At 37.7% G+C, this 23,993-nt stretch overlaps 2 protein-coding genes across 15 annotated transcripts in view; one reads left to right on the top strand and one right to left on the bottom strand.

The window, feature by feature from the left end:
• The window catches only part of HELQ (helicase, POLQ like), a 150,348-nt gene that overhangs the window by 46,864 nt on the left and 79,491 nt on the right, over positions 1-23,993 (bottom strand). For 6 of the 14 annotated variants that reach the window (XR_001401888.3, XR_011502152.1, XR_011502153.1 and 3 more), the window contains exons 1-2: positions 4,153-4,344; positions 2,387-3,101 (exon numbers count right to left, since the gene is read on the bottom strand). Coding sequence is in view for 10 of the 14 variants with exons in the window: in XM_014865177.3 (XP_014720663.1) it covers positions 2,387-3,101; positions 4,153-4,344 (907 nt within the window). In the remaining 4 variants the exon portion in view is untranslated. Of the gene's footprint in view, positions 1-2,386; positions 3,102-4,152; positions 4,363-8,169; positions 12,606-13,179; positions 13,295-15,764; positions 15,850-17,740; positions 17,861-18,641; positions 18,839-20,155; positions 20,223-23,583; positions 23,621-23,993 lie in introns of those variants that run through there. The other 8 variants (XM_070505457.1, XM_070505458.1, XM_070505460.1 and 5 more) reach the window with 3 other exon arrangements.
• Positions 4,536-9,212, top strand: MRPS18C (mitochondrial ribosomal protein S18C). Its single transcript, XM_014865182.3, has 6 exons — positions 4,536-4,863; positions 5,672-5,724; positions 7,239-7,322; positions 8,349-8,406; positions 8,952-9,011; positions 9,096-9,212. The coding sequence occupies exons 1-6, from the start codon at positions 4,677-4,679 to the stop codon at positions 9,170-9,172; spliced, it is 519 nt and encodes a 172-aa protein (XP_014720668.1). The 5' UTR covers positions 4,536-4,676; the 3' UTR covers positions 9,173-9,212.

Here is a 23,993-nt window from a genome sequence, read left to right as displayed (position 1 = left end):
GTACCGGGGGGGGGGCCTTGGGGAAAAAAAGGAAAAAAATAAAATAAAAAAAAGAATATACGCATAGAAAACTTGGCCTTGAATATATTACATTTGTTTTCCAAAACAATTAAATTTTAAAAAGTACTCAGGGCTGGCCCTGTGGCCTAGTGATTAAGTTCAGTGTGCTCTGCTTTGGCAGTCCAAGTTCAGTTCCTGGGCACGGACCTACACCACTCATTGGCAGTCATGCTGAGGCAGCGACTCATACACAAAATAGAGGAAGACTGGCAAAGATGTTAGCTCAGGGCTGATCTTCCTTAAGCAAAAAGAGGAAGATTGGCAAGAGATGTTAGCTCAGTAATCTTCCTCAGCAAAAAAAGAACAAAAAAATAAAAATGACTCATAGAATATATTACAAAGGTATTAAAAATAGTGACATGTGAATGACACTCAAGTGACTTTAATTTATTGTGCTTATTGGTGACGCCCAAATATATGCAAATGACTATGTATTTTTTTACTTTAAAAAATTTAAAAATACTTAAATACTTAAGTTTAATACTTAAATATTAAAAAGTACTTCAGACTGGTATTACCCATTAGTTACCAAACTGCAGATGTTTGTGCCAAAATACAAGTTGACCATATCTACATTTTATCCAACTCAGATTAAACTATAAGATGACGAAAATAATGAACATTTAAGAATATCATTTATCTTCACACGTTAAAAAAATTATATTAACCTAGTTCTCAACATTTATATAAAACACGTTAATCATGTGATTTCATGATAAAAAGGCAAAAGTAACAGCATAAGGTTGAGATTCTCTAACTCAGTGACTCAAACTTTTGGCACATCAGAACCCCCGGCAGGGCTTGTTAAAGCAGATGGCCAGTTCCCACCCCTAGACGATCGGATTCGGTAGGTCTGGGGGTGGAGCCTGAGAATGTGCATTTCAACAGGGTTCCAGGTGATGCTGATCTTGTGGTCCACAAACTGCACTTTGAGAACCACTGCTTTAGCTCAATAAAACGTAGTACACATATTTATGCTTTAAATTGGTCATGTGATTAAGCCAGATTTACAAGTAAAAAGAGATTTAAAAAGTTGTTATTTACTTAAGTTCTTACAAGCTACCAATATAATTACTGACAGTCATTACCGAAGTCTAATTTGGCATGTCCTTGACACAGAACATAACTTGCAAAACAACTATTATTATTATTGTCGTTATCTCTTTTTAATAGATCAGGAACTAAGGCTCAGAGTGCAAAACTAGTTTTTAAGTGACAGGGACAGAACTCATAACTAGGCTGACAACACCCAGCAGTTGAGAACCTACCATAGTGAACCAGGCACAGTGCTAGCTACATAAGAAAAAGATGAGTTAGATAGAGCCCTGTCCTCATGGTACTCATTCTGACAGGCGAGGCAGATGGGAGAAAAGAGGGAAGAAAGTTAACATCTACTTCACGGGCAACAGACACCTTTAGCTCTGAATCTACAAATCTCACAATTTAGAATTTACTAGACTCTTGCACAGTCTTATATTAGACTTTGTTTCCTGTAGTCCTGTTACTCCAACCTGATTGCCTTCCAAGATGAGAACCCGTGTTTTCATATGGTTCATAGGATACTAACACAGGAGTTTCAGAAATACTTAGGAAGTGACTAGTTGGTAGGCTGATCTTCCAGGATGGTAGGAACTGTCCCTTCGTGGTTTAAGATGACAGATATTTGAAAGGACCCAGGACTTTTGAAAAACATTACAAGATACACTAATTGTTATTAATACTATCTCTTTGCACTTAAATCTTAACTTCAGCTGTCTTTAAAGATGTTTAGTTTTAATCACTAACTTCTTTCACTCAAGACATCTGAGTAGTCAGAATTTCAACAACTAATGTTGGTAGAGAAGTCAGAGCCAGCCAGGAAAGACCAGCTAAGAAAACTGATGAACAGCTAGACATTCAGAGAGAAAACCAGGAGTGCAACGTCAAGACGTCAAGAAATGACTGTTTCATGAAGGGTCGGGTAAGTTGTGTCATGTACGCTAATAAGAAGTCAGGTAAGGTAAGAACTAAAAGTATCACTGGGTTTAGACAGTGAAGTCATTACATCTTAAGTGAGAGCACAGAACGCAGAGTTGGAGTGGGCTGGGAGTTACTCAGGTGAGGAAAAGGAGACAGCAAGGATAACAGGTCTGAGAAGTATGACCACATAGGGAAGGAAAGAGGTTCAGTAGTAGCAAGACAGAGATGGAAAGCTGAGAGAGAACTGATATTTTGATCTGCTTTTAAGATGAGAAATATGACCATGGAAGTATCTGATTTCTATTGATATGCACCAATATTATGGTAATGATGGTAATTTTTTTTTAATTCCAGCAAAAAACATTACCATATAATTTTTCAATTCCCTTGAATTGAACATAAAGGTCTCTCACTTTGCTGGGTAATGAATAAAAAGGACCAAGATCATCTGATAATGACTCAATTGTTTTCTTAGCAACATTAATTTCTTCAGACAGGAGAGTCTCTTTGAGCTGTTTAGTCCTAGAAAATATTGGTGTTTGGGCCTTGGCATTTCCAGTCATGGTACTTTTTAGATGATCTTTAAGACTTTTTTTCCTATTCACATCTGAACTAGTTTTGACTGTAGAAGACGATTCATCAATTTGCTGGGGTTGCTCTATGCTACTACGGGGCAATTCCTCATTCACAGTCTTGTGAGAGGATGAGTTCCAATCCCTCTCTTTAGTAGACTGATCACCCAAATCATTTGAGGAGTTCTGCAAATTTTCAAAGTATAAAACCTGGGAAGAAGGTACATCACACAAAAGATCAGCTCCAGATTCAGTAGAGACATCTTCGTACTCGCTCTGGTTCTTTGTGTGCTCATCTGTTTTTAATTCTGTAAAGTTGTCTAAGGTAGTAACGCTGAGTTTATGTTTGACGCCGTCTGAACAAAGATCTTCAGTGGCAACGTCTGTAGCATGTTCCCTACGTTCAGGAAGTGGCATATATTTTTGTTCCAGGTCATCAAGTTGAGCTAAAAAAGAGTTTTCAGCAAAGCTATCATAGTCATCAAACATGTCCTCTTCACTGTCATAACTCTGGAAAGAAAACAAAAAGATTTATGGTCAAGCCTAACTTCATTAAAAATAAAAGTTCCAGCCTAGAGCTATACCAGGTATAAATATATGGTCACAAATGAATCATAGACCTAAATGTAAATCACCCTATGAATTAGCTATCATCCCCTTTTTATAGATGAAGAAATGGAGGCCCAGAGAGGGTAAGTAACTTGTCTAAACTGCACTCATAGTGTATAGTGATGCTGGGATCCTAATTCCTAAGCCAGTACTAAATCCTTAAAGCGGTAGCAGGACTGATAGACATCAATTGGGATGTCATCTCACTAGAAGTTTCTGATTACTGCAGTACCCTCACCTCTCCCACACTCCAATCTACAGAAGCTGGCCTGTAACTAAATCATGTTTGTACTACTGGACACTCCAAGGAGATTCTGTTCCTAGGAATTTGGAATCGAGAGGGAGTCTGCACAATGACTCATGGTGCTGTAGTGAACGGAAGAGATGTAAATCTGGAGACAGCAATATAGTGCAGTGACTAAAAACACAGGATTTGGTGTCAGAAGCGTAGTTTCTTAACTTCTCAGGGCCTGACTCTTGTTGTAAAATCCAGATAACGTAAATAGTTTAACGAATTACCCGGCACATAACGGGCCTGCAATAAATGGTAGATTTTATTAGTACAGCAGGAGCAGCCTAAGTTCAACGTCTAGGTTTGCGTCTGTCATGCTTATTTGCTTCGTACACAACTTCTATGTCTCTCGGTCTTCGTTTAATATCTACATAAAAATCGGGATAACGAGGCAACACCTAGCCAGTGAGGATTACCAGCGATAACAAAGGTGAGCAAATGCAGGCTATTTGGTCAAATGAAGGATAATTGGTCAATTACTGGCACCTGAGAAGGGAACGGCCAAAATTTTGGAGTTTCCTGTTCCAAGCCTGCTATGGCTGGTCTCCCACTCCCCGTTCAGTGGGTATGCGCGGTAGGCAACCTGGGTTTGCATCATCATCCCAAAGGCGGGGCATGGGACGAAGAAGTGGGGGAATCTGAGAGCTGAGGGGGCTGTACCTCGACTGGTTGCACGCCCACGGTTTTCCGCCGCCGCCTCCCAGCCCCCATCTCCTTCTCCTCTTGTTCTTCCTTTTCATCCCCCGGCTTGAGCTCGGCCGCGGTGGGGGCGGCAAAAATGCTGCCTAGGCTGGGACGGGTCCTTTTGCGGACAGACACCCGCCGGCGGATGCGAGAACCACCTTCGTCCATGGCAGGGGCCGAGGGCCCTGACCAAATGTCGTCCCCCGGGACCCAGCCGCCAAACCCCAGTCGAGCAGCGAGTAGAACACAGGCCGCAGACAGCAACAGGGCGAAACTGCGCTCGCCCCTCCATCCACCTTTGGGAAAGACCACCAATTAATCTTCAGGGCTCTCCGACCGGAAGCGGAGACAAGCGTAGGAGCCCGCCTTCTTCTCGTCCAATCACAAGCCTCCGGTGCTTGTGGCGCGGTGACGGTGAGAACCGCCAAGATGCTGCGCAGGCGCATTGAAAACCCCACCTACTCTTCCTGCTGTCCCGAGTTCGCCCGCGGAACCTTTGAATGGAGTCCTCGGGTCAACAGGGGAAGAGCACCGGAAGGGACTTGTCAGGACGCTTTAGAAAGAGAAAAGGAAGAGAGGGACGAGGAACCATGGCAGCTCTGGTTGCTGTTTGCAGCGGTCTGGGGAGGAAAAAGACCCCCTTCGTCAGGGCTACTGTCTGCCTCACAGATCCCGGGACTCACGCGGGTAAAGTCTGCATATCCTCCGCTCCTTTGGAGCATTGCAGCCGTTCCCTCCGCCCTAGTTAGGCCGGGGGAGTCGTCACTTAGCTAAACGACGCCGGTTCCAGGCGATTCAGTTTCTCCAGGATAGGCTGGAATCTGTAATGGCCCATGAAAAATACTAGTGTATTTTAAAGCTGGAGGGGACATGACATGTCCAGTACACTCTTTTTTTAAAAACACACGAGGAGAGAGAGATGATTATCCAAAAGAGGCAGACTTGCCTAAAGATCTCCGGGGAAACTTGGTGAGGAAGGGACGTTTCCAGAATCATCCAGCACAGATCCCAGATTGTCAGGTCTTGGATCAGGGCGCAATTGTAAGGTCGGCTCTTGAATCTTGTCATTTCCGCCCCTCTATCTTCTCTGCGCTTCTCTATCAATAACGACTCTTTGTAGGGGATCTGTTACTCTTTTTTTCCCTTTGGGATGACAGCGCCTTGCTGTTGCTTCTCCCGTGTTTGCAGTAAAATGTCTCTAACCATGGAGTGAAGGGAAAATAAATTTCAGTAAGAAAGCGGGTGAGAGGTTGTTATGGGTGGGGAAATATATGCCGTTTCCCCAAAGCCCTGGAAAGCAAGCATATCTATCTTAAGTCTTAATCTCTCTCAAATCTAAGGGTTTCTATCCAGTCATTGTGAGTCTAATGAATATAAAACCTTTCTCTTGTGTCCCTTGATTCATCTTGCTTCCATAAAAACAAAAATCTTCCTTTAGCTACTCAGATTAAAAAAAAAAAAGAATTGGTTTGTTGTTTTTTCTTTTTAATTGCAGTGCTGTGGAGAAGTTGCTCACAATATAAACAGATAACCAGCAATGAGGACCTGGTAAGAATTTTTTTCTCTTCCTTTTTATAAGGCATTTGCTAATATGACCCAATTCTTATATTTTAGCTATTTGAATAGAGTTCAGCTGGAGGACAAAACAATAATCATTAGCCTAAATTTGAAAATTATAATTCATTGATGAATAGACACTTGAGTTTTGAAGCAAGAGAATTCCTAGAATCCAGCAAGAAGCACGGCTTCTGTAATACCATATTTTTCTTCCTAGATCTTAAATTTAAGGACGTGCTTTGGGAATTAAAAAATAAAGATAGTTTTGGTGGATGGAATAATTGCATATAATCCAACAAAGAGATTGTGCAAACCTTACCTATAGTTTCTTCCCCATTTCAAATTCAATTCTGTCTTTACCCCTTTCATCACTTTGGGGGTGGGGGCTGTCTTAGTAAATGAGGGATCAAAATTAATTTTATACCAGGACATTAAATACAGTTTCTTCCAACCTGTAGATGCATTTTTATGGGTTTCAAGTACTAGCATTGGACTTGGGCAGTATATTTTGTTGCTACATGCAAAGATAATTTAACACTAATCAGACCATACAAAGCACTTAGCAGTGTAGAGAAAGAATATAGTCAGTCATTATATGTGAGTGAGTATAAATTGGATTAAGGAAGTCTGAGGAGTTGGTAAAAACAAAAGAACTCCTCCAGTTCCTCGGAGCATCCATCCTGGTCATCTAATTCACACAATAGTTCAAGAGAGTAAAGGAAATCACTAGAGCTCCTCTTTAGGTTATAAATCCCACTGAGATTCTAATGAAAGCTATGGGCTCTCTCAGAAAGAGGCACACAGTCCCATTCATTTGAAATTTTACCTAGAACTACAGGGAGGGGTTCAAGGACTTCTTAGGCATTTCTAGATGAAGAATCTCTGGACGGAGGACACCTATACTGATTGTAGGAGGGAGGTATTGGGACAGAAGCGTTAGAGGCAGTAGTGAAGAAAGAAACAACAACCAGGCTGACACAAATTTATAAAGCAGTCTGGGGCCATAAAATTGGTCAAAGAACCTTATGTTACAGTAAACCATGTGGCACTGTGTTTTTATAACATAAAAATAGTGATAAAACATCTGATAGGGAAATATGGGGATGGATTAGGGATTGTACTAACTTAAGCCTAGGCAAAACACTTTGAGGAGAGACTCACTCATTGCAGATTTGAATTTTTTCCCCCCCATAAACCCTTTTTTCTCCAAAGATTGTATTTTATCCCAGAATCCTATATGACTTAATTCCTCCTTAACCAAACTAAAAATAAAATACTTGTACGAATATGGACAAAGCACAGTGAACTCTTTAAAATGGCGAATCATTTTCAGAAGTACTTGATTGTTTTTACAAGCCAAGCTGTTGTATTTATTCTTTTTCACAATAAGAAAGGTACTAATCCTTTGGATAGATTTAAATGTGGTAATGTTAAGATTTAATTTTTTTAATTCAAAATTAACACATTAAACTATATTACCAGATTTTCTTTTTCCTTTATCCTAGCCCATTCCAATGGAAAATCCTTATAAGGAGCCTCTTAAAAAATGTATCTTGTGTGGAAAACGTGTAGATTATAAGAATGTACAGGTGAGATCTGGTTTTACTTCACTATGATACTTGATTTTAGGATTTTGCTTCTTTACTAGTCTCAACTAAAGAGAATCAAGTGTTTTATAATAGGCTTTGTGTAGAGGCAGCTGTTTTAGAAACTTCATAATTTCAAATCTGGTTGTACTTCTATGTATAGGGTATCTATTTTATTCGAATAAGAGCCCCCTGGCTCTCCTTCATTTGCTATTATTTCAGCTCAACGTCTCTTCCTCTTTTCTCTGCCCCAAACATCTTAGCCAGAGCTCACCTTGGCAGCAGTGCTTCTCAGTTGGTGGAGTTGAGTGGTTTGGAAAAAGCTCCTCTCGTGAAGCTGATCTCTACCTCACACCAGTATCACTGCTTCAAATATAGTTTTATCTGTTGTCCATCACTCAGCAAATTAAAAGTGGCAAATTTAGTGGATAGAGTAATGCTGGAGCTAAGTCTGCTGACAATAGTATAAAGTGATAGCTGCCTTGGAGAAAAACCAAGAAAGTTTAAAATGCAACGTATTAGGAGGATTATGCATAGTGCCAAGAAAAGTGCCTGGCACCTGGAAAGTGCTGAAGAATTTAAATTAATAAAACATAAATTACGGCAAATGGCCCGATGTACCTGTACCTTTTGAAGACCTCACTGTAGTCTGCTGTTATGTGATAGCTTATCATGAGAGATGAAATGTTTAGTACCCTGTTGTAAGCAGCAGTATTTTAGAAAAGTCATCTGTGGAAAAGTCAAGAGAACAGCTTTAGCACTGAAAGAATATGCTCATTAATCTGTTATGTAGACTTTTTTGCACACTAGTAAGAGTGTTTAGTAATTAGTTATTTAAAAAGATGACTGATTAATGGGATAGTTCAATATTTTTATTCATATTTTATGACATTTTCTGAAATTTATTAATAAACCTTTACATAACTTGAAGGTAACATAAAATAGGTTTGTTTTTTGAAATTTACACAATCAAGGTTGAATAACAAATATATTAATATAAATTTTTTTCCTCTCCCAATCAAACTCCAGCTTTTGTCCCAGTTTATTTCTCCATTTACTGGATGCATTTATGGGAGGCACATAACAGGTATTTTGTTTTCTATTATAGCAACTTAAATGTAGATATGAATTATATAGATCTACTTCTTTTATTTAAGAAAAACTGGCAAATTTTCAAAGTGTTATAAATCACTATTAGACTAGATACTACAGGTACTTTAAGAAAGGCTCTTCTTAGGCCAAAAGATTATTTCACGTGTCTTCTTATGCTCAGAGTTAACTATAGAGGCTGACAAGATGTAGAAAACTTGGGCCTAAAAAAACGGCACTGATGTTCTGAAGTACGCTATCGTCCTTCCAAGACGATTATTTAAACCAGTAAACCAGGGACCTACTGCCCATAGGCCAAATTGGATCTGCCATCATTTGTAAATAGCTTAGTTTACTAGTGTCTCTGACTGCTTTATGAGCTACGACGGTGTGAGCTGAGAAGTTAGGACAGAGACTGTATGGCCTGCAAAGCCTAAGATGTTACTGTCTTACAGATTTTCCAACCCTTCCTTGACTTACACAATTGTTAGGCAGTTTGAGTACTGGCCTTTTTTATGAATAAGAAAGCATTTTCTTTTATAGGTCTTTGTGGGAAGAAACAAAAAGAAATCACAAAAGCGATTAAGAGAGCTCAAATAATGGGTAAGAGTACCTGAAAAAATGATTTGGGCTAATCAAAATTTTCCTCATTATCTTTTCTGAAGAACTTTAATTATCTCATTACAGGGTTTATGCCAGTTACATACAAGGATCCTGCATATCTCAAAGACCCTAAAGTCTGTAACATCAAATATCGGGAGTAAATTATATAAGGTTATCATCAATAAACTTATTTTACAAATGGTTGTGATGCTAATATTGACTCAAACTATAAGATTTAATAACTTGGGTAGAAAATTACTAGACTAAATCTTATCAAACTTACTAAGTTAAAAACTTAATAATATGAAGTCTTATGAGGAAAAAGTGCTTCAGAAGTGAGGCTTCCTCTCCAAATCAGTGAATGTTCATTAAAAAAAAAAAAAGATTTGGGGTGCCGGCCCCATGGCCGAGTGGTTAAGTGTGCATGCCCCACTTCGGTGGCCCAGGGTTTCTCGAGTTCGGATCCTGGGTGTGGACGTGGCACCATTCATCAGGCAGTTTTGAGGCGGCATCCCACATGCCACAACTAGAAGGAACCACAACTAAAAGTATACAACTATCTACTGGGGGGTATTTGGGGAGAAGAAGAAAAAAAAAAAGATTTAAAATGTTAATACTCATTACCTTTTACATACGTATGAATAAAAACGGTGCTGTGGGATTGTCACTTATATCTGGTCCACAAACAGGCTCATACAATAATATACCACTGATACTGGGATATTAAATATGGAAGGGATGACTTGTATTGGAATTTTACTTTAGGCTCAGATTCTGTCTTGTAAATGGGATTTTAGGGATATGGGTGCAGGAAAGTGAAATGCTTAATGTGCAAATCCCATGTGTAGGGTGTGGACTTGAAATTGCTCAGGAAGATTTTCTAACTGGCAAATATAAGTATGACTGGCTAAGACAGTGGGCCTTCTCTTTGTAGAGATGTAACATGGGGATGGCTAGTGGTGCTATCACGGGACCTAACATTTATTCCTGGACTAGTCTATCCTGAAACTGGTAGTATCCTTTAAATAAACTGATCCACAGGCAATCTATTACGTCATCTTATCTTAACTCCAATGATAAAAACTGCCAAAAGATGGAGAATAAACGGGAAAAAATATCCCATAAGGACTCTTGCTCCTCAATGATGGAAGATCAGCTGTGTACTAACGACTTCAGCAAGCTTCTCTAATTGAAAATTGAGCATTGCTTTCTTCAAAGGAGATGGATTGCTGTGCAAAAGTAGGAGCTAAATGCTTTTGTACCTCTCTAGAGTTTTAGCAAATTGAACTTTGTATGAAGGCCCATTTAAGACTTCAGTTTGAATAAGTGTGTAAGCAGTCTTTGAAAAATTTCAAGCTATTGTTTTCAGAAGACATTTGCATATGCTGCCTGCTGTTGTTTCTTTATTCCTAGTCTAGCCTTTATATCCAGTTTTGTTCCTTTGTTGTTTACATTTAGTCATTATCTATGTTCTGTGTGATAAGTTCCATATGCTCTGGTGATGGCTATGGTTATTTTTAAATTAGGGTTCAGATTGACAGTTTGTTTCCCCTCCTTCTGCCCTGCGCAACACCACAATGCTTATGTAACCAGTAAAACAATCCCAGCAGAAACTCATTATCTGCACAAATCATCCCAGGTATTATGTGGGCCTCATAAGCACCCCATGGTAACCAGTGTATTTTAAAACACAGGTAAATGATAGTTTTTGATACTAGCTGTGAATTTGCTCTATCACCTAGGAAGTAACAGATGGAAGAGCAATGGGCAAAGTGTGTTCAGTATTTCATCCAGTGAGTGAAACATGAAGGCTTCATGTGATGTGTATGTTTCATGGAAAATTCTCACAATTGTGGAAAAGACAAATAGAAAAAACACAGTAAAAATTCTCTTCGCCAACCTCCACTTAACCAACTCACTAGATAAAACTAGGGATTTACAATCTTCCTTAAAAATTACTGAAGCCCGTGACTCTCCAAACCTGTTGAGTTGTGCATTACCAAGAGTCAGCTATTTTGTTCTCAGATCTGTGTCACTTGTATTTGTTTTTGCATTGATGAAGTATGAGCATTAAAAAGAAAGTTACTGTTGCAATGAAAACTAAGTAAATGCCCTGGAAAGAGCTGATAACTACATTTAAAAAAAATAGTTGTCAAATAAGGTCTATCACCTCATTAGGTTAGGACAATTGAGTAAGGTTGGGAGTGGGAGGGTGCTGTGAAATGAAAAAACCTATCAGCATTTTGTACTTAGGTTGCTTTGCAAGTTTCTTTAAGTCTTTCACTTTAAAGAAACTAAAACTGGGAATTGTAAAGGGTAAGTAATGGGTGTCATTTACATAGGAACTCCAGTCACTGGACTTAACACTTGCAGAAACATTCCTGACCCTACAACAAGTTGACAGATGAATGTATACTTGTGCTTTATGTTAAAATGAAATCTCTGTGATAAACACCCTATGTATGTATATATGTATGTATCATTTCTGAGTCCCACTTAAACTGGCCTTTTCAGCTAACTGACCAATTGCTGATCTCAAACACACTGCATTACCAGGCTTGTTCTGTAGTCAAATTCTGAATTCACTCGATTTTGTGTAAAGGACTCTAGACTAGGGAAAGGTTACTATTTGTATTGTGTTATAGTTGTGCCATAATTAGGAGATTTAGCAAATAAAAGTATAGGACATGCAATTAAATTTGAATTTCAGATAAACAAATAATTTTTTAATGTTAAGTATGTCCCTAATATTGCATGGTGTCCAGCATTTTATCTGGCAACCCTAGCCATAATGTACTATTTATCATAACTTAAGGAGTAAGAATTTTAACGACTTAGATAAAAAGGAAGTAAATTTGCATATTAACTTTAGACTTCTTTATATTGTGAAAGTAAGGCTAGCTAATCTCTCTTTTCCAATTCTAAAGAATACAAGTTTAAAAGAGTATCTATTTAAACTTTTCCCTCAACAGTTTAGTAAAAGGGGCAAAAAGATTTTGGTTTTAAAATAAAAGTATCTGATATGTTTTAAAGTACTTTATAAAATAAATGCACTAGAACTTATCTATGTATTCCTGCAAATAGTTGAACATAGTAAAAATAACAGAAATGTTTTGCTTTACCCTTCAGCCAACCAAAAATCTCCTTTGGCCTAAAAGGATCAGAATGTAGGAGACTGTGGATATTCGCCAGAACTCTTCATTTTCTCAATCTCTTCATCAGTTTCTGGGCTGGTCGTTGTGGATGCTTTTTCTTGGTTACTACTATCAGTATCTGTTTTAGATGGTTTGTTTTGTATCAGCCGTGACTTCTTGAATTGCCATCCTCCATCATCTGTATCTAAAGCTTTACGCTTAATCATTAGCAGTGTACTACCAGCTGGACTAGCTTCAGGAATGTCACTGTATTCTACCATTAAGGTCAGGTTGTCTACCACATTGAGATGGTGGTTGGTAGTACAGCTACTTTTAGAAATATGCCTATTTTTCAAGGAGATCACACATGAATGAAGAAATTCACGATCTGGAAAAAAAGTCCGTAAAGCTTCACAAAGAAAAATGTTCTCCTGAGGGTCTTTTTGGACATTCTTCTCTTCTAAACAAGATAAAATACAGTTCAGCATACAGTATTTGTTCTACAAAGGTTTTATAATTATCTGTTAGTAAAGTTTGGTCAAAAAGACTAAACAATTTTATCAAAATATCTCAAGAAAAATGACAAGCATAATCCCAAACTCCAATTTATATGGCACAATATTCTAAAAGAAAATTAAAGTTATATTCTTTAATAACAATATAGTATAGCTACAACAGTACCATTTCTTTCTTCAGTGGGATTTAAGAATGTTAGTAAAACAATTACTTTTAATCCTACGGTGGACAAATTCATCAGTTAGTGCAGCCGGCTCATCCATAATTCAAATCGGTAAGAATTTTTTTTAAAAGCACAGAAAGTAGTAATGCATGAACTTTTCTTTTGGGTGAAGATCAGCCCTGAGCTAACATCTGTTTCAGTCTTCCTCTGTTTTACATGGGATGCCACCACAGCGTGGCTTGACAAGTGGTGCTAGGTCAGTGCCCAGGATCTGAACCTGCGAACCCCACCGAAGCAGTGTGTGTGAACCTAACCACTATGCCACTGGGCCAGCCCATGTGAACTTTTTACTTACGTGTTGCTTGAATCTGTGCTTGTTTTCTTTTTTTAATTTCTTGTTTTAATCTGTTTACATCCTTTAGTAGTTTTTCTACTGCTCGCTCACTGTGTTCCACTTTTTTGCATACACTCTGCAAAATAAAATAAGGGCATAACTAAAATTCCAAGTTGTGTACTAGTCTAGGTTCACAAATAATATAAAATATCCTTCATGGTACATAATATCTAACATTATCTGCCTTTACAAAAATTTTATTTTATTTTGCTATTTTCTGGAGGAATTCAGCAAGCACTTATCTGGTGTTTTATAGTTATAAAATGCTTTCCAGATGTATTAACTTCCCATTTATACATAACTTTACCATACTAGTTATTTCCTTGATAATACACAGAAATAAAACAAAAAAACCGAGAAAATATGAACAATTTTGAAAGATGCAGTTACTGCCAATATTTAACATTAAAGAGACTATGTTTTACTCTTATGAAATAAAACTATCAAAGATTTTAATTCCTGTAAAAGAAATTACTTTTGAAAAGCAGAGTGGATTTATGTGTCATCAGTTTTAAGTACTAATACCCTTTGACTCAGTGGTTTCATTTTTGGAATGTATCTTACATAAATAACAAAAATTTATCTAAGATGATGTTTCCTAGTATAATATCAAATCAAAAGTAACTAATTTCCAATCATAGGGTAATAGGTTGTTACACCAGTTTTAAAGTAGATAGTTTCTAGGATGTCTGCCCAGCTTATTTCTCATCAACTTGTTCACCCTGCTGTAACAATTCACCAGTGACCCCTTTGACCAACTTTAATCCTAACTGACCCAAGCTGAGATAATATATAACCAACTGGCAAATTCTGATGTCTTGAATAGAAGAGATCTAAACGCAGGAGCTGTGGGATGGCCATTCTCTGTTCGGCCAGTGGATGAATAAACAGATTTGTAGATACTATAGAGGAAACCAATGTGCAAACACAAAGGGACAGAAAGTTCTGATGGCATTCCAGGTCCTGGATCCAATTCCTTCCTGAAGCTCAGCTGCTGTCTGCCTACAGTTCCCGTAACTTACCTCTACGTTCCCTATTTAAGCACCCAGTTGGTACTTTTCACATTAAGAATTCTAAAGTACTGCTCTATGAAATACACTGCCATTAAAAAGATCTACAGAATAAGGAGCAACATGAAAAATGTTTAATGATATATCAAATCAATAAAAATCATGACACAAATTTATAGGAACCCATTACTGTCAACTGTGTAAAAGCATGTATACATTAGGGAAAAACTGGAGAATATGGCAAAGGTAAAACAGTTATGTTACAATGTTGAGATTCTAGATGATTCTCTATTTTCTAAAATTCCTCTATTTATCATTCATATTAAAAAAGTGTGCTGGGCCAGCCGGTGGCGTATTGGTTAAGTTCACATGCTCCGCTTCTGTGGCCTGGGGTTCGTGGGTTCAGTCCTGGGTGTGGACCTACACATGACTCAACAAGCCATACTGTGGCAGTGTCCCACATAGAAAATGGAGGAGGACTGGCACAGATGTTAGCTCAGCGACAATCATCCTCAAGCAAAAAAAGGAAGATTGGCAACAGATGTTAGCTCAGAGCTGGTATTCCTCACCAAAGGAAAAAAAAAGTGTGCAACATTAGTAGTGTGTAAAATTTATTAACCCCACTTCTCTTAGTGTGCTATACTGATGAGTATGGTGGCCACGGAAATAGACTTCTCAGATCTCCATTTGGAGGAAGCATAGTTTACCGACAGCCCCAGCTGCCATCCTTTTGAGTCCACTGCTTTGTCTGCGCTTAGGCCACGCTTCCCCTAGGCTGCTCTTCACCAGTGACTGAGAACAGTGTGGGTATTAGTACAGGTGCATTCCTGTAGGACAGCTTTGTTCAAAGCCTCCCTATCAGCCTGGCTGAAACTTGTCTGCCCTGCAGTCTAAAAGCTCTTCCTACTCCACTCTCCTCACTCTCCCCCATCTCCTTCTCAGGTGTCCTGCTTGCGTTCCAAGTCTCCCTGCCTGCTCTTGCTCCTTCCCTCTTATACTTTTCAGGCCCAGTAAATCTGTTGCATGTAATCCCATCTTGATGTCTCAAAGGACGTGAACTGACACAATGAGATACAACTTAGTATTGTGGTAGATTGTTGTTCCCAAATATTTGCTTCCCTTTTTATCCCTGCCTATTGCCTTGTGACACCCTCTGGCCAACAGAACCTGAGTAGAAGTGACATGCTGGCTCTGAGCAGAAGTTTTAAGAGCTGTTGTGAACTTCCACCAACTTTCTTGCTCTTTTCCCTTTGTCGTGAGAAGAGCATGTTCCACATAAGGGCTGCTCCTTCAGTCTGGATCCTAGGATGACGATGACATTTAGAACAGGAACAGAAGTGTAGCCAAGATATAATGTGAGTGAGACTAAACTTCTGTTTTTGTAGGCCACTGAGATTGAGGTCTTTGTAACTGAAGCTAAACTAACAGCAAAATAGAAATCTAAAATGTCATGTTATCCCTAGAAAATTTCAGGGATCAATTTGATATGAACTCTAGAAGTGGTCTTTAAGTGTTTGATATTTAATGTTAACTTACCTTTAATTCCTCTTGTAAAGAAGCATACATTTCATTTATCTTATGTACCTCCTTTAAAGATCCATCTTCTTTAAAAAATTCAGAGCTGTAAAAAATCACCGTTTTCTCAGGCAAGTGTACAGAACTTATTTTAATGATACGATGAAAACTTATTTGTCATTAGGAACAATGGAAGATTCTTTTTACTGGCTTTGTAAGGACCATAATTTTGTCAACCTACTTGTATATAACAAAACCAACCAGAAAACCTAGTTCATCTACCTTCACATTAGCAAACTTTTTAGCCTCCTAAATACTATTGCCAGGACTCAAAAAAGAGGTTCAGTAAAAACAGATAAAGATTGAAGGAGGGAGGGGGGAAAAAGGGTTCTTTCTTGGCAATGGGGACCAGTCAATTCAAAAAATATTTTACTGAGTTTAAGTCATTGATTCAAAGAGGCAACATTATTTTATATACCACGAAGAAAGAAAAACAATACTAAGGCACGGTTTGTAAGACATCCCAATTTGAGATAAATGTAAAACTGTGCATCTTATAATCAATGAAATGTGGTACTGCAGTCCCCCCTCATCTGTGGGGGATACATTCCAAGACACCCCGTGGATGCCTGAAACCACGGATAGTACCCGAACCCTATATATACTCTGTTTTTTCATATATATATATATAATACACACACACACACATATATGAAATAAATTTTAATTTATAAATTAGGCACAGTGAGAGATTAACAAAATAGAATTATAACAATATACTGTAATAAAATCTGTTACTGTAGATCTTAGCAACCTCAGCATGTGATTTTTTTTTCTTTCCTATTAAGTGGAGAACTTTCACCTTTTCACTTAAAGGAAGCACTTTATGATTTCTCTTGGGCATATCCAAATTGCCATCATCACTACTCTTGCACAGTGGGGCCATTATTAAGTAAAATAAGATCTACTTGAACACAAGCACTGTGATACCTCGACAGTCCATCTGACAACTAAGTTGGCTACTAACTGACTAAGGGGCAGGTAGCGTATCCAGGATGCAGGACAAAGGGATGACTCATGTCCTGGGCAGGATTGAGTGGGTTGGCATTAGATTTCATCACACTACTCAGAACAGCACACAATTCAAAACTTAGGAATTGTTTATTTCTGGAATTTTCCATTTAATATTCTCAGACCACGGTTGACCAAGGGTAACTGAAACTGCAGAGAGCAAAAGCACAAGTATGGGGGACTACTATTCAATTTCTGTAAGCAACTGTTAAGCACTGTGGGAACACAAAAATAAAATCTAGTCTCTTCATAAAGTTTACACTCTAGTAAGTATCGTATAGAACCAGCGTTGTTATTTCTGACTTATTAATGACCAAAAAAAAGTTATACCTCAGCTACAGTCTGAGTGAGCCTCATTTTTTGTCTTTACTTAATATCTAGTCTAATGTCATGCCTTTAATCTGCACTGCTGCCTTAGGCTACTTAGTCTTAGAATAAATAGGTTAAAATATGCAGGATATGCAACAACCCTCTTTTATTTATTTATTTACTTACTTAGAGGAAGATTAGCCCTGAGCTAACATCTGGGGCCAATCCTCTTTCTCCTGAGGAAGGCTAGCCCTGAGCTAACATCTGTGCCCATCTTCCTCTACTTTATATGTGGGACGCCTACCACAGCATGGCTTGCCAAGCGGTGCCATGTCGGTACCCGGGAGGCGAACTGGTGCACCCTGGGCCACCGGAGTGGAACGTGCCCACCCAACTGCTGTGCCACGGGGCTGGCCCCCAACCCTCCTCTTTTTTATATTTTATAAATGGACAAGTGATAGAAGGCAATATGGAGAAAGTACAAGCAGTTTGGTATACCTGAGTAACATGGTCATTAGTCAGTTTTCCTTTCATTTTCATTCTGCTGTTGTATAATAAAATTAATTTAAAAAAATGAACAGGACTAAGTTTCGGGGGAAGCAATTGAGGAATCTCACCTGTGTGTTTTTACTGCTCGGCTAAAGCCAGCAGACGTACAGGAACCCGATACAGTTTTATAACCCAGTTGTTCAGACATGCCCAGATTGGCCACCACTAAAGGTATCCTATGAAAAAGTCTGAAGAAATAAAATTTTAAAATATAAACTTAGAATAAAGTGAAAGATTAGCATCTACCTATCAGTATAGACTACTTTTCCCCTACAAGATTAAAAAAACAAACAAAAAATTCCATTCCTTACTACCTATCCAATACAGAATTTACTGACTTGAGGTAAATGGCTTTTAAAAGTTGTGAAATGTGCGTAGTGTAAGATAATTGTGTGAAAAATACTTGAATGGCTATTTTAGCTGATTAGCACATCTAAGAATAGGGCAGTATTATTGAGATTTGTCCTATTTTCCATGAATAATAAAATTAATCTCAGTAATGTTTTAAACTAAATTCTCATATTCCATGAAAGTGTTGCTAGAACCCATGGGGGGTCCCTGTGAACACCTTTTGGTGGATCCCCAAGCACCACCTCGCTCCCTTGCAGAGTAATAAAAAGCTGCTCAAGTACTTGGGCTTCAGTTCTACACTGTATCTTTTAGCAACCAATTTCTAAAGCACACATATTTTTTCCACTTTATGATAAATAACAGCAAATTCTCAGTGCCAAAAACACAAGTTTTGTGTTTTTGAATGTTTCAGCATTCCATACTGGGCTTCTAATTTCCTTATGTGACCTTCATTTTCCCATTGGTAAAGAAAGATGGTAAGACCCACTTCAGAGGGTTATTGAAACAATCTAATGCAACAATATATGAAAATACTTGGTAAGCTACAAAAAGTAAAATAAAAATATCGGGCATATTTTTCTATTAGCTAACGATAGCCAGTGACTGGCCAACATTTACCCTTTCTGAGGTTTATATAAGGCATGCTCCAGCCGATGAGTAGAACAGCTTTCTGTTATTATACTTGGTGTTAACAGCAGAAAAACAAGTTCCTGGCTTGAAAGATGCTGCTGTAAGTTTCTGTGAAGCAGTCTCTCTCTAAACGTCATGATTTGGTCAGAATGACGTCGGAATTTGTACCAACCAACCACAACCTCCTGAAAGAAAATACAGAGAAAATATCAGGTGTATACCTTAATGGTTACAATTATTATGTGTCTTGATGTCAAATTAAGCAATAAAACTGACAGCCTTTAAGAACGGCTTTCTTAATATTTAGCAAGATTTTGAGCACATATAAACAAAGCTTATACTTAAGTATATACTTTACTTTTGTAAAGTATGCAAACTGACTTGCAGTTAAATTACTTTCCATTCAGTTACAGGGCTACAATTTTATTCAATAAAGATTAGAGAAAAAAAATTCTTAACTTCCTCTAGTTTCTTTTGTGGCATTTGCTATCTCAAAATCTTAATCTTTAGTCAAAATTCAAATGAAGAAAATGTCAATGAAAACAAGTTAACTTCCTGCATGGATACTTGGTTTACTAAATAAATAAGCTGAACTCTGTAGCTTTTAAGTGAAATTTATAAGAGAATGCTATCACCTGCCCGACAGAGTTGGTTTCAAAATGGAATAAGATCATATGCAAGGGCTTTCTAAACTGTAACATGCCCAACAAATGTGTTGTTGGTATCATTAAACCTTTTTTTTAACTGGAAAAATAAATCTCATTTACTGAAAACTTAGTAATTATAGCAGAGAAAAACAACCACATTGCTTTGAGATCCTTCAGTGACAGTTTCAGCAACGAAGTTTTGTATTTGCACGTTTAAATCAAAGAAATTATTTCTCTTCTTTTTAAAACTCAAACATAACTGGTACATTTTTAAATATCCAATATAATTAGGGGAAAAGCCTAAGCATTTTCAACAAAGGATGTTTTTTTGAAAGAAACTTCTTTTACCGAATCTATTTTTATTCTCAACTCAGATCAAAAAGTTTTAAGAGGAAAAAGTATACAGAAAAAAACTTGTTTGTAAAAAAAAAAAAAATCTATTTTGATCATTCAGCAAGTTTTAACTGAACACCAAGTATGCTGTGGAGGATTCACATTAGGTGCTGTATAGAAAATCGTTCCTGCACTACAAGAAACTAACTGCAGCGCCATAAAATAACAGTAATGGATGAAGTCCTTCAAGGAATGGTACTGGGAAGGGGCACGGTGGGAAACGCAGAAGAGGAAGAGATGAGCGTTAGTTAGAATAGTCAAGGGAAGGATGCGAACAAGATTAATACCGTTAATGACTAGCTTTGCTTTGAATTTCTGGAAAGAACAAGGCTTTCCTCACCTTTATAGGACACTGTGCAGACAAATGCTGCTTAAAAGTTCTGTCAAAGTGTTTTTATATGTTTTTAGGAGCCAAAAATAATACAAATAATACCAAAAAATAAAAGCTACATCAGGGAATACCTTTTTGACACCTGATAATATTTTCTTCAGTGCTTGCTCATTTACTTCTCCGGAAGAATTATAAAAGCTGTAAAAGCCAAAATTAAAGGCGTTTCAAATAAGCTAAAAATACGAAGGATTTTATCAGCACTTTTAATTTTAGTTATTCCTAACCCAAATACGCAACCAAAATCTATATACGTACTTGTCCATCAGATGTAGGTCTAAAATAAATAGGGAAAGTTCTCAAATTAACAGACTTAAAGTAGTAGAAATACGAGGTCCATAAACAGTGAAAAAGGAAAAGGAGTGGAGAAACTTCAAAAGATAAATTCGGGCATTACATTTTTTTTAACCTAAAACAAAACAAACCATCCATTAAGTACAGGTATATCTAAGTTCACATAGCCAGTTCACAATTTGCTTATTAAAACTTTTTTTTCCAGTATTGATACATACAAAAGAATGTGTAATATGAGTAGAGAAGCACAATCACAAGACAATTTATTAATTGCTAATCTCAAAAGCTATACTTACAGAAAATTAAGAGAAATGCGTTAGAAGTTGATTGGTTGTTTTCTTAGGGGTGGGAGAGAATAGGTGTTGGTTTAGTTTAGTGGTATTTGTTCTGTAGGTGGAATGTCAAAGATGTAGGGAGAATTGAGACATAATTCTAAAACATTCTAAAGCATTAACTTCCAGCTTTCCTTCCCTTCTAATAATTGCAAATAATATTTTCCTCCTTTTAACATTCATTGAGATCAACAATATTCTTTCTATGATGGTGAAATATCTGTTATGCAAAATCCTTTACAAATAATATTCACTATAATAGGCTTTTACTGGTAATACTAATCTGTACACTGAAAAAATTTAGCTACAGAAAACTGAAAAAAATATATCCTAATGGGCAATATATTTTTACTTTTTAATTTACAAAGACTTACATTAAAAGTTTTCCATTAAAAAATTTTAATGGGAAAATAGACAAAATAAAGTGTTCCACCTACCAAAGGGGGATATTTAGCTGACCAAACAGATCCCTCCATTTTACCTATTTATTATTCCAACATGAAAACTCTCAATATGAGTTTATTCCCATATTTCTGTAGATGGTCCACTTCTGAGCTTCTCAAACTGGGGATAAGGCAATACACCCGGGTGTATAAGAAGCAATAGGGAACAGTGTACATCTTCTGCGCAAGCACTGATTTTATGTGAAGTTTCTGGGAAGGGGGTCATTTTTATATAGAAATAGATATATTGTGCAGTAGAATTATGTTAAAACTGCATTTTTGTTTTTTAAGTGACTTTAAGTTTTAGGCTTCAATGGGCTGTTTTCCAGGTACTTCCCCCAGATTCCTGAAGTAAGCTTATCAGTGTATTTCAGTGGAAAATTTTGAGAAGCAATGTATTACAGAGGGTTTGGCAAACTTTTTCTGTAAGGGGCTGGATAGTAAATATTTTAGGTTTTACTGAACACACAGTCTCTGCTGCATATTCCTCTGTTGTTCTTATTTTTTTTATTTTTATTTTTTAAAGATTTTCTTTTTCTCCAAAGCCCCCAGGTACATAGTTGTGTATTTTTAGTTGTGGGTCCTTCTAGTTGTGGCATGTGGGATGCCGCCTCAGCATGGCTTGACACGCAGTGCCATGTCCGCGCCCAGGATGTGAACTGTTGAAACCCTGGGCCGCTGAAGCAGAGTGTGCGAACTTAACCACTCGGCCACAGGGCCAGCCGCAGTTGTTCTTATTTTTTTACAACCCTTAAAAATACATTAACTATTCATAGATAGAGGGGCATATAAAAACAGGCCACGGGGCCATACTTTGCCAGCCTCTGCATTAGAACATAAAACTAGCCATTAAAGTTTATTCCAGTGGCCGGCCCCGTGGGCAAGTGGTTAAGTTCGCGCACTCCGGGCACCCAGGCTTTCACTGGTTTGAATCCTGGGTGTGGACGTGGCACCGCTCGTCAAGCCATGCTGAGGCAGCGTCCCACATGCTACAACTCGAAGGACTCACAACTAAGATATACACAACTATGTACCGGGGGGCTGTGGGAGAAAAAGGAAAAAAATAAAATCTTAAAAAAAAAAAAGTTTATTCCATTCGGACTCCAAGAAGTGTGGTATCAGAAGACTTTGTTTTTAATGTGTTCACCTATATTATTTAAAACAGGGAAGAAACAGCCTGGTATGCTGTTGGATTAGAACTCAAGAAATACTGATTCTCCTAGTTTTGCCCTACGATTGACCAGGTCTGTGGCATTGGTTATATCATAAACTTTTTAGGCCTATTGTTAAGGAAACATGAAGAGTGTAATAAACTTCCAAATGAGAGCCATTTCAGGGGGTTCACCTAACCCCCTCCCCCACCTTAATCTTGTAAAGCTAAAAGGCTGAGGCATGGATTTCTCATCCCTCGATCAGATGGTTTCCTTAGCTCTAAGATTCTATTAAGTTGCTCTATTTAAGGTAGTTGCCAGAAGGAATCACTTCTTTTTTTTTTTCCCCTCACTCTCCCTTCTTAATCCTTTGCTGGTCGAGAGTCCCTCAGGGAAGAACTTACTATGAGTCTCCGCCAAGAATCCCTCAGTCATTCAACAAATATTTTTATATGTCCATTGTATAAAAGGCACTGTGGGAGGTGGCTTTCTGGTACAGCAGTTTAAGGCCACACTAAGCCTTTATTTCTGTCACCCCCCCACCAACCATATGCTCCACTGTAACTCTTACACAACCGCAGAGATGTGTACATACAGTGCGACTGTAAGATAGCCATGCTAACTTTGCATGTACTGTTTATGTAAATCATAAAGCTATTTCATTAAAACTGCACCATGCTGTGGTTATATGCGTTTGCTTTATGAAAATTCATTTATTTGTGTACTTTTCTATATGTATGTTACACCACAATAAAGTTTTTAAAGATATCATAGCCTATTAGGGCCAACAGTACTACTACTATGTATAGGACTGAGTGCAAGTTTTCACCCTAGAAGAGCAACAGGAAGCAGGCTAACTGAAGAACCTTACCAGTTAATAGACAAAAGATAACATTAAAAAATATGATAGTGAGGAAACATGATAAAATAATTAGAAGAAAAGGGTAGAAAAAACGGGCTGCTGCTATGCATGAGAACGTGCCACTGGGATTATAACGTGCAATGAGGTGACTGGCGTGAGAAGGAAAAGCAATCCTCAGGTACACTGATACCTAGGAGGCCATGGAGCCAGCTCAAGCAAGCACATCAGTACAGAGAAAAGCTATTAGACTGAACTGAAAGGAACAAGTGAATTTTCAGGCATTCAAGAAAACAGTCTTTTCATTTTAATCAGTACCACCATATATAACTGGTAACTAAGATACTTTGTTAGTTTTAAAAATTACTTCACTTGCAGAGAATAATTTTTACAATGGATCATTTACCCGATCTTACTACTCACCTAAAAAGCTGATAGCATGGAATATATTTTTGAATGTCTGGAAAAAAAGAATTTTTAGTTATGATTACATTAATTTTCATTTGAACAACATATATTGAACACCTCATGCCAGGAAGTACTTTACCATTTTCTCATTTAATCCTCACAACAAGCCTATGTTATCATTCCTTCCATGTTAAAGATGAAGTAACAGGCAGAGGTTTTAAGCAGTGAATTTTATTCTCTTGTCAGTAGAAATACATCTGTATAGAAAAAGTGATCATCCTTTTTACATATTTTTTTTTAGACATTTTCATAAATCCCTCTGAAAAAACAGTGAACAGAAACAGTCTTTGTAACTGCTCACTGGCCAAACACACTCTGGTGTAGATAGGGGAAAGTATAAAAGTGATGAAAATCTCATTAACCAA

This window comes from Equus asinus, chromosome 3 (genome assembly GCF_041296235.1).
Source record: "Equus asinus isolate D_3611 breed Donkey chromosome 3, EquAss-T2T_v2, whole genome shotgun sequence".
NCBI lineage: Eukaryota > Metazoa > Chordata > Mammalia > Perissodactyla > Equidae > Equus > Equus asinus.
This window is presented reverse-complemented; position numbering and strand designations above follow the sequence as displayed.